Below are 11,714 nucleotides of genomic sequence, written 5' to 3' on the forward strand. Positions count from 1 at the left end.
AGCGGCATATTTTAATGGGGCATCACTGCCACCTTCTGTTGGGGATGACTGCACATACGTACGACATTATTATAGAATCAGACTGAGAAAAAAATAAATCGATAACAATAATAGTGTCGTAGGACAATGAAATAGAAATAATACGAGAAAAAACATAATATTGCGAGAATAAAGTCGTAATAATATGAGGAAAAATATAAAAACACGTAAATAAAGTAACTGTAAATGGAAGAATGTAACTGGTAGTCTTAAATTAACTTTGTTGAGGAATTTCAATGGGATTATGCCCTGGAAAACGCCTACATTTTTATTATATCTATATTTTTTAAAAATAGTTGGTTCTTTATAATTTTTGTCAAATGTTTTTGCTTGAGTTTTATTTTGAAAACAATCCAAGATTCGCTTCCGGTTTGAGCGTTTTCAGGCGGAAGTTCGACGTAAAAATGTAGCTTAACGTCGCTGCTGGTGCTGAGGAGAGAGAGCATCCGACCTGCCGCAGGTCTCCACACGTCGAAGCCGTGGGATGCAGCAGGAAATGCCCTGGGGAATGCCGTGAACCACCCGTGAGCTCCGTCGTTTCCCGTCGGTCGGTCGATCACTGCCTGAGCTCAGCCATGGTTGATTTGCTCCAAACTGCCGCGGTTCCTCCCGGAAACAGACATGATGGACCTGGATCCCTGTCAAATGTCAAAGGGAAGAAATCATCCAAAAAGTCGCGGGCCAGACGAGGCAAACAAGGCAGGAAGAGAAGGAATAAAAGGAAGAGGAACAACAGGACACCGCCACCGATTTTACCGCCGGAGGTAGCTACCTGGTTCTGGCCCGGGATTAACGCAGGCAGTTAGTCTGTACTGCAGCACAGATGATAAGAGTCCCTCAAACATGGTGGCGCAATGTCTTCAGGTTTACCTGCTTCCGTGATTAGAGAGAAACCCCCAGGCTAACATCTCCAACTTTAACTTTATATCTCCTACAAGAATCAGCTATAAAACCCACCAACAATTCAATAATAATAATAATAATAATAATAATAATAACGGCCGCACATTGTCTTCAGAAAGCATCATAACACCTTTCGTCAAGCAGGTTTACACCATGAAATCTATATAATAGCAAGTATTTTATTTCCAGTTATGTTGTCATCATTAGTTCATAGTTACTTCATGGCTTTAAGTTCAGTGTAAGATATCAAGTATTTTCACGGCTCTGATCCAAGTGAAGTCACAAGACTGACCTTCCTTACTAGGAGAGAGTTTCTTTTTCTGTTTTGTTTTTTTCAGGCCTGCTGTCATACCTTAATGCACAGCTGAAATCATTTTCTTCTCTCCAGTGGACTGTATAAAAGTGATTTTTACACCCTGTGCCTCTAAACTTCCATTTTAGGGACGTGAAGAGATTTAGTCAAGTCTGTCTAAAGTCGTTCAATTTGTGACTCAAGTGCAATTCAGTTCCTCGTCCACGTCTCTGACATGTTCTTCCCTATGCAAACATTTCTAAATTAAATTCAGTTTTAATAATATAGCTACTCTGTGGTCCCCTGCCTGTGTTCTGGGTTATTTGAGCTAGAGATGCACATAAGACTGTAATTTTGAAACTATAGACAATATTCCCCTGCTCGACTCGGTACCACTTTGAGATTTGATGTGTTAAAGCCCTCTACATTTTATTGGTTTACTGTTTAGTAATTCCACGTGTTTTCTGTTTTTGTTTGTTTCCAGGCAGAAGAAGGAAACATTGAATACAAGGTAACTAAGTTTTTATGTTACATCGTTTTGATTAGGAGTAACTTTGGTTTTAAAATGGCATTTTTAACTGCTCAAGCAGCAGAGCAGCTGTCAGTATTACAGTTTATTACTATTCTTTGAAGTGGTAGTTGTCACTGTCCCAATCATCTTATTGTGTGAATCATGCCACAGAATATTTAAAGGGCATATTTTATAAATACAGCAGATTTTTTTCATTTTAGTCATACTTGTTTCTCACAAAAGTTATGTTAACTGTCTCGTCCCAAAGTCAAGAAATACATAAAAATTATAATAAGGAACCTTTTACGTCATACTTCTACATTAAAAACCCAGCAACAGCATTGGTAGCAAATGGTGAAGCTAAAGTTTTTTGATTATTTAAAACAATTTTACAGTCTGAAAAAAAAGTTTATTAAATGTAGTTTCACACATAAGATGTCCACACTAAATCATCTTGTTTACATAAAAATGTTTTAATCAATAAGCAGGTAAACAGAAAACATTTAACATAATCTTTTAGTTTAGATTTAGCCATTATACGGCAGAAGAATCATTTTAAAAGTCATCAAAAAAGAATAAAGAATGAGAAATATAAGTACTGTATATCTCTCTGGTGATTAGAGAAGCACAATTGAATCCCATTTACCTGCTGCACAGGTTTGTACTTGTTTCTCGTTTTTTCCAGTTAAAGCTCGTCAACCCCACTCAGTACCGCTTCGAGCATCTGGCCACGCAGCTGAAGTGGCGTCTGCAGGAGGGCCGCGGTGAGGCCGTGTACCAGATCGGAGTGGAAGACAACGGCCTGCTGGTGGGTCTGACGGAGGCCGACATGAAAGGCTCGCTCAAGACGCTAAAGAGAATGGCAGAGAAGTAGGTGACCCCATGACCTCCTTTCATTCGCCTGCTGAAGTTTTATCATAAAAACCCCAAAACATCAACTACCAAGTTGAGAACAAATATTAGTCACCTTATACAAGTGATTTATAAGCTTACAGAAGTCTATTCTCTGAGCCACATGGAGCCAGTGTAGGGACTTTAGAACTGGTTTTATGTGCTCTGTCCTCCTGGTTTTAGGCAGAACAACTGAATTTCGGTGCTAACCCATTCAGTGATTAGAAGTTGTCTGAATGATTCCTTAGGCAATGTTGCATTGATTACTGCAACATTGATTACTGTTGCAGTAATCAATGCGGCTAAAGATGAACGCCTGGATGAGTTTCTCTACTTACTACTTACTTACTGGGACATTAGTTCTCTAATCCTGGAAATGTTCTTCAGGTGATAGAAGGCCGACTTTGTGACTGTCTTTATGTTGCTCTGACGGTTCAGATCAGAGTTCATCACTACACCCAGATTTCAGGCCTTTGGAGGTCTGTTGATTTTGTGGTCCAATGTGGTGATCAAGGGGGGAACCTTTTTAAAATAACTTGGTCAGTATTGGCTCTGACATACAAGGCTTAAATATTTTTTTGTAGAACTGAACCAGATAAAATCGAAACACAGATCTGCTTGTTTGAGCTAATTTACCATAAGGAAGTATGCTTTGATTTGTTTGATTTTACTTCTAGGATAAACAATTTTATTCATAAAAGATTTTGACCTCTGGAGCCATCACTACTGAGAGATGTACACTTCAAGAATTTCATGAAGTATGCTAGCAGTGTGTTATAATTTCTGAAATAATACTTTGTTTTGCTTGTCTTATTGAAGGGTCGGAGCTGATATAACGCTTCTGCGAGAAAGGGAAGTGGACTATGGCCTGGACAGAAATATCCGGAAAATTGCAGAGGTTCTTGTCCGAAAGGTCCCTGACGATCAGCAGGTGTGTTCTCTGCAACATTGTGCCTGTAAACATGTTATAATTTTGTATTTCCTGCAAGGGTTGGGCCAAATCTATTTTCATTCCTCAGTTCCTGGACCTGCGTGTGGCCGTGCTGGGAAATGTGGACTCAGGGAAGTCGACCCTGCTGGGCGTCCTGACGCAGGGAGAGTTGGATAACGGCCGAGGTCGAGCTCGACTAAACCTTTTCAGACACCTGCATGAAATCCAGACGGGACGCACCTCCAGCATCAGCTTTGAAATCTTGGGCTTTAACAGCAAAGGAGAGGTATTCCTCTTACTCAGTGGCTCTTTACGACTTTGGCTAAAACTTAAAAAGAATCAGCTAATATTTTTAAAATTAGACATAATGTTAAACACAGATTTTCCACAGTTTCTTGTTTTATTCCTACAATATTTGCACTGATGAAGAGTGAGACTAAAAAAGAAAAATATCTAACATCTTTCTGCTGAATTTGATGCTTATCTCTATTTAAAATCCTAAAACTAGAAATAAAATGGTGACATTTCCCATAGTGAAGTGGTGTCCAAACTTAAAGTAAAATATTAAATCATTGTAGATACAAAACATAAAAACAAGGTTTTGCACGATTGTGTTATCATAACACAGGCCCACAGTTTCTGACTTTTTGGGGTTGATTGTTTCTTATTTGGGCTTATTTGTGTTTCAGGAAAAGTAGGTCGATATTTGTGGTTCTAGTTACTCCAAAGCTAAGACAAAAGCAAAAAAAATGTTGTTAATAAATATGAATCTATTTTTTGTACCTTATATTTTTCTAAGATATTATATATGTAAAAGAAATTGTGCTCTACAAGATGAAAAAGTGTCCATATGCATCATAGGATTGTTCTCTTGATTTTACTGACACTGGGAAACTCAAATGCCTGGGCAGATATCTACTTCAAACTGTCTACAACTACTGCTACTTTCTGGATCCTGACGATGTCACTATTCTGCTCAGGTGGTAAACTACAGTGAGTCTCGAACAGCGGAGGAGATCTGTGAGAGCTCATCCAAAATGATCACCTTCATCGACCTGGCAGGTCACCACAAGTACCTGAAGACCACCGTCTTCGGTTTAACCAGCTACTGCCCCGACTTTGCCATGCTTGTAGTGAGCGCCAACACCGGCATTGGTGAGCTGCAAACACACCTGGAGAGATAAACAGACAGACAATGGGTGAATATTGAATCTCAACTCTTTATCAATCCGTACAAAGAAGAATTTTAGGCTTCACATGAACACACGCTGTCACAAAATAGCCGTTACAAAGTAACGGTATAGGCAAAGGCACAAACTGTTAACATCAGCTTATTATAAAAAGGAGTAAATTTCTGCCAAAAGTTCAGAAATTTTCCAGGAAAAAAAAGGTTTTTTTGGAGCTTGAAAGTGTGCAAGAAAATACTCCTGAACATTTTCTGAGTTTCAGAAGGTGAACATTTTGACTTTTCAAAGTCATAATTTTCCAAATTTGTTCTAGAAAGTTTCTGAGTTTAATCTCAAAAATTTCTGAGTTTTTTCTTTGCAAATTTTCGACTTCTCAGACTCAAAAGTTTTCTAGTTTTTTTTTTCTAGAAAATTTCTGATATTAATCTCAAAATTTCTGATATTTTTCTTTACAAATTTTCGACTTTTCAAACTTAGAAATTCCATGTGTTTTTCTAGAAAATTTCTGTAATTAATCTAAAAATTTCTGAGTTCTTTCTTGCAAATTTTCACCTTTTCAAACTCAGAAAGAAGTTTATTTCTGTAAAATTTCAGAGATTACTCCCTTTTTCTATATTCAAAAAGAGGAGACTGAAATAAAATCAATTAGCCAAGCTGTGACATTTAAATCAGATTCAAATGTCTCTAAACATTTCATTAGCTATCAAAGTTGAGAAAAACATTACCATTACAATTTAAAATATTTACATATTAACATACATTCCAGCAGAAATTTAATAAGCACTTTAAATTAGCAGAAATATACTTAATAATGCCGCAGTAAACTTAGCGTCATCCGTGCCATACAGCACCGTGAGTTCAACACATATGGTGCAGAAAAACTTCTAACATTACAACAGAAATGAAAAAACACTACATTGCATTTTTAGCTTTGTTACAGTTGCATTTTATGCCTTGTATGTGGTTTTCTCGCTCAGTGCATTTCCTCTCTTCTGTGTCCAGCTGGTACAACTCGAGAGCACTTGGGACTGGCCATGGCTCTGAAAGTCCCAATTTTTATCGTAGTCAGTAAAGTGGATCTGTGCTCCCGCGGCACTGTGGAGCGAACTGTCCGGCAGCTGGAGCGAGTCCTGAAGCAGCCAGGCTGCAACAAGATTCCCATGGTGGTGATGAACCCTGATGACGCAGTGACTGCAGCGCAGCAGTTCACCCAGTCTGCATGGTGGGTACCAACTTACAGCGAATAGAAGCAGTTCAACAAAGAAATATTTTCCTAGAGTTAGACATTAAAGTTTGATCACGACATATTATGGCAATGTAGATACAAAAAAAGTACATTTCCACAAAAAAAACGCAGAAACTTTGAGAATAATCTCAGAAATTTTCTTAAAAGACTTGGAAATTTCCAAAAGCAACATTTTTTTGGACTTTTGAAAATCAAATTTCCAAGATTTTTTTTTTTCTAGATATTTTCTGAAATTAATTTCAAAATTATTATTTTTTTCAAAATTTCAGACTCAGAAATTTTGAGCATAATCTCAGAATTTTTCTATAAAAAACATTTTTGAGTTTGAAAAAATTAATTTTTGCTAGAAAAAATGTCAAAACTTTAGATTAATCTCAGAAGTTTTCTACAAAAAAAGACAAAATTTAAAAACAAAAATTGACTTTTGAAACTCTGAAATTTCCAAGATTTTTTTATTAAAAAAATTCTGAAATTAATCTAAAATGTTGACATTTTTTCTAACAAATTTTCAATTTGCCAAACTCAGAAAGACTGAGATTAATCTCAAAATTTCTGAGTTTTTCTATTACAAATTTACTCCTCCTTTTTTCTATCGACAATGGCCCTGAGGCCACGTTGTAGATTTCTCACTTACAAAAGTATTTATTTTTGTGTTGCCTTTGAAACAAATTATTTTATTGTAACTCTTGTTTGTCTGCCTTTTTGTGTGTGTAGCATCACACCCATCTTCACCCTGTCCAGTGTGACTGGAGAAAGCCTTGACCTCCTGAAGGTTTTCCTGAACATCCTTCCTCCGCTTAGCAACAGCAAAGAACAGGAGGAGCTGATGCAGCAGCTTACAGAGTTCCAGGTCCACAAACAAACACACACAACATGGACACGAGGTTACATTTCTGTCTCTTTTAAGAATGGGCTATATGGCTTTAAAATAAAATCTCTTATGGTTTTTATACCAGATCCGATTTCAGATTTTAATCGATTATTTCTCTCACTTTCTTTTTCAAATAAAAGAAATTACAAATGGCAAAGTATTTTCAAATGGTGGATTTTATTCATCCCTTCGGTGAGTTTTGCGACAGAGTATTAGGGACAGGCTAAAAAATTTTTTCGTTTGTTTAATTACGACAACATAATGGAAGAATATCTTTAAAATTATAAGAAAAAGTTGTTTTAATGAGAAAAAGCTTCTCTCGAGTCATTAAGATCTGATGTGACCACCCAGCCAGTGTAGTTCTTTCTTTGAAATATACACAGTTGTTTGCATACATCGTTTCTCCGAATATTATGACTTTATTCTGGTAACCCTGAAATATTATGACTTTATTCTGGTAACCCTGAAATATTATGACTTTATTCCCAAAATTGTAGAAAAAGAAAAAGCATTAAAAATCTTAGCCTGGCCCTAATAACCGATCATAACATTGACATGAAATCATAGTCCAAATTAATAGAAACTGTAAAACACGCTTGTCAAACAAGAAACCCAAGGAGTGAATTGGTGATTTAAAAAAAAAAGCCAAATTTCCAAAAATTAAATCTTCAAAAACCCCAAATTTGATTAACTGATAAAATCAATTTATCGCCCAGCTCTAGTCCCATCGGAGGATGTAGAAGTGTAGCTCCAAAAACTAGAATAAAAAAAGCTTACATAGGACTTAGGAAAAGAGTACCCTTCATACTGTCAAAAATGTTAAAAGGTTGGGTTGGATAGTTTTTTCTCTTAATGAATGAAATCATCCATGTTAAAAGTAGTTTTTTTATGCTCCAATCATGTGTTTGCAGGTGGATGAGATCTACTCAGTTCCTGATGTTGGGACTGTTGTTGGAGGAACTCTGTACAGGTAAGATGACATGGTCTAATTAAAGGTTAAATCTTCTAGTTAGCCATTTTGTTGCTAACAAATAGATTACCAATGCTGATGGATTATCATCTGACCTTATTTTTGTCTGTTTAGATTCAGTTTAATTTAATTTATCCCAAAATGTTTGAAAATAGAACCTGAACACCGTCTTTAATTTTTCCTTGTTTTTATTTGTTTTGTTTTTTTGCCAGTGGAGTTTGCAGGGAGGGCGAGCGTCTCGTTGTTGGACCCACAGAAGAGGGTCGTTTCCTGCGCCTGAAAGTGGGCAGCATCCAGAGGAACCGCTCGGCCTGCAGGGTGCTGAAGGCCGGACAGGCAGCCACTCTGGCTCTGGGAAACTTTGATCGCTCACTTTTGCGCAAGGTCAGAGGTCACCGAATGTTGGGTTAATAATTAGGACAGAAATTCACTGATAACCAAAATCAGTGGTGGGCACACTTGTGCTAACCCGCTAATAGAGGGGCAAATTTAGCTCTATAGCGTATTTGCTAACTTTGAAAACGTTTGGTGCACATAGCTTTAATGTTTTCTAAACTTTAAGTTGAATAAAGTTTGACATTGTAGAAGTTTTGGTAGAGGTGTCAAAAATTGTACTCTAACTAAAATGACCCAAGTAAGAGTAAAAAAGTATTTGGTAAAAGTCGACACAAGTGCGAAGTAACTGATCAAATTTTCAATCATTTAATATTTAAAAATTACATAATCAGATGGATCAAAATATAAAGTTTTGAGGACAATAATTCATATAAGTAGCAAAAAATAAAATCAGTTTCTTTTAATAAAATACTTATGAAACTTTAATAAAAACTACAGGTGTGTGTCTGTGTCTGGGGAAGTTTTGGTTAAAACACGTTTGTTTTTCATTCAGTGGGTAGAAAATCCAGAAATTTTACTCAAGTAAGGGTAGAAATACTTCACAATAAAATTACTCAAGTAAATGTAAAAAGTGCAGCCTAGTAAAAATGCTCTAAAAGGTTACATAAGGGAATGTAATTGAGTGAATGTAGCCAGTTCCTACCCATCTCTGTTAAGAATTCTTAATGTTTATATGCATGCTCTTATTTTGAAGTGGTTGAAGAGTGTTCCACTTCCTGCGTATTGCAGGGCATGGTGATGGTCAGCCCCAAGATGAACCCGACCATCTGCTGCCAGTTCGAAGCTGCCATTGTTCTGCTCTTCCACGCAAAGACTTTCCGAAGGGGTTCGCAGGTCACCGTCCATGTCGGTAACGTCCGGCAGACGGCTACGGTGGAGTGCCTTCACGGAAAGGTTGGTGAGTTTTCTTATTTGTGTTACATTTGGAAACAGACTGTAAATCCTTCTTCACTTCTGGTTTTAGGACGAGCTTCGAACTGGAGAGAGGGCCGTTGTTCGCTTTCGCTTCATCAAGCACCCTGAGTATTTGCGACTGAGCGCCAAGCTGCTCTTCAGGGAGGGAGTCACCAAGGGCATAGGTCATGTAACACGTCTGCTTCCCCAAGACCAGAATCTGAACCATGACCAGAATCTGCAGGATTACTAGGGACAATTTCACTGGACCAACAAAAGCTGGCTTTATGCTCCTGCCACCTACATGCATATCAATCCACAGTTCATACTCCACAAAGAAATTTGGTTTCTTACTCAAGGTTGCAACAACAAAGTGCACAAGAGTGCTGAAGTCCTGATAAGTTCATCTCACTGCAGCAAACATCGTTGTTTTAACACGTCCACTTTAAATGTCTGACCAATCACACAATAGTTGTTGTTCTGCCCAGATGATGAGTCAACAACAAGGTGGACCACCAAAACCCACGCCAGCCTCTAGATTGGCCGTCTTTTGCCACACCTTGGTCTTAAGCCAGAGAAGGGTAGAATGGAGGAGGAGTTTCAATATCTCTGGGACTTGTTCACAAATGGGGGAAAGATGGAGCAGGAGATTGATAGAAGCATCGCTGTGTTGAAAGGTGAAGCTCTCGATTTACCAGTTGATCTACGTACCTATCCTGATCTAAAGACACAAGTTCTGGGGAGAGACCGCAAGAGTAAGATCACAGATATAAGCAGCTGAAATGAGTTTTCTCTGCAGGGTGACTGGGCTCTTCATTAGAGAAAGGGTGAGAAGCCTGGTCATCTGGGACAGACTCACAGTAGAGCCTCTGCTTCTCTTTGTCAAAAGGAGCCATATGAGGACACAGGAAACGATGGATGGACTAAGGACTGGGATTATGTTGGGATTCCCCGACGTAATCTCAACGAGAGCGAGAAGGCTGGGACTCTCTGCTAAGGCTGCTGACTTTATGATGGATTTGAGCCACATATGATAGATGTGCCTCACATCTGGCCTCTTTTTTCTTCTTGCAGTAATTTCGGCTTTTAGCTCTTATATGAGTCTCTTCTTCTTCTCCTAGTGGAAGAAGAAGAAGACTAGGCAAACACTTGTTTGCCTACTTCATGCTGTCAGACAGGTTCTACTTAAGTGATTTCTTGATTCAAATTAAATTGAACTAATTAAATTTTCATTCTTCATTTGGATAGCTGTTTAATACATTAAATATTCCTTATAAAGCTGTATTGTGCTTTTACTCAAGCTATCTTTATCCGATACTAAAATGTGTTTGATCTGATATATTTAAGTGCAACTAAAAAGCAAAAACATTAGAAAAACTATTATTGTAACAATTTTTTTTGATTTGTCTCAGTTTCTGCTCCACAGACCAACTTAATTAGGACTAAAGTCAAATCTGATATTGAAAGCTGTAACGTTCAATTGTGACTGAATTGGAAGCTACAGCTGTTTGACTCAACATGGTCCAGTTGTGGTAGATTTTTGCAAAAAGTCCTGTTTTAATTTAAAACAAAAGAGTGAAGATAATGATGTCAAACATAAAACCTGTTCAGGAAAATATGTTTCCACGTACCAATGACAGGAGGAAGTACTGAAACTCCAACAAATACGACATTAAATTACTATTGCTTTGAAGACTGTATTTAGAATAAATATATTTTAGTACTTATACAAATGAACATTTAAAAATCCTTTTATCTCCTTTTTTCCCTCATTGTCTTCCATTGTGTTGGAATGGATCCATAGTGCAAGGGAATATTTATCCACGTTTCCCTGTTCTGTTACTCGTCTATAATGCAGAAACAGTTAAAGCTTCATCCTCATGTTCATTGTAGCACTTCTCTAAAACCTGCGTTTAAAGAAACCCACGTACTATATTTGCATCAGTCATCTCGAGACGTTTTTGTATTTTGAGGGGTTGTAGGTGAATCTGTTCAAGCGAGCGCACATTACATTCAATTTGTACCATCTGGATCCGAAACACTGAACTCCTTTCTCAAAAGAGCTGCAGAGAAAGACGTGTGTGGTTGGTTTGTAATTATGTGGATTAAATGCACACTGCAACTACGCCCAGTTAAGGCTAACCTGCATGCTCGAAAATGGGCAGGTGCTCCACACCTGTATGTGGTGACTTTAGCTTCTAACCTTTTTGTTTGTTTTTTTTTGTTATTTTTTTAAGGATTTGTGCAATTGTTAATCTAATCTTGAATGTACTCCATGGTTCTTGTCACTACTGAAATGCAGTCGCTGCTGACTCTGCTCTGTATCCTGAGGGTACATGTGTGCCACAGACTCTGCTGATTCTGCAGAGTGTAGAAGCTGAAAACGGACACAGAGGGTTTAAAGTTTCCTTTTTCTTATCGTTCCTCAAGCTCTTAAATAAAGAGTTTAAGTGGAAAGCTGAGAATGTGTGACATATCTTACTTTTAACATCCTAGCAATGTGTGTTTTATTTTGAATGTTTATATTCATGCTAATTCTTATATCTTTGGTAAAATCACCTAATCTGCAGTAAAACAGGACTA

The 11,714-nt window shown here is 37.6% G+C and overlaps 1 protein-coding gene across 1 annotated transcript; it reads left to right on the plus strand.

The window, feature by feature from the left end:
• Positions 1-415: 415 nt before the first annotated feature.
• Positions 416-11,593, plus strand: gtpbp2b (GTP binding protein 2b). Its single transcript, XM_032563819.1, has 12 exons — positions 416-803; positions 1,719-1,745; positions 2,431-2,615; positions 3,456-3,567; positions 3,656-3,853; positions 4,548-4,722; positions 5,757-5,976; positions 6,715-6,850; positions 7,783-7,841; positions 8,054-8,225; positions 8,967-9,131; positions 9,202-11,593. Exons 1-12 carry the CDS (start codon positions 615-617, stop codon positions 9,382-9,384), a joined length of 1,821 nt encoding a protein of 606 aa, XP_032419710.1. The 5' UTR covers positions 416-614; the 3' UTR covers positions 9,385-11,593.
• Positions 11,594-11,714: the final 121 nt, after the last annotated feature.

Source organism: Xiphophorus hellerii, chromosome 5, assembly GCF_003331165.1.
Source record: "Xiphophorus hellerii strain 12219 chromosome 5, Xiphophorus_hellerii-4.1, whole genome shotgun sequence".
Classification (NCBI taxonomy): domain Eukaryota; kingdom Metazoa; phylum Chordata; class Actinopteri; order Cyprinodontiformes; family Poeciliidae; genus Xiphophorus; species Xiphophorus hellerii.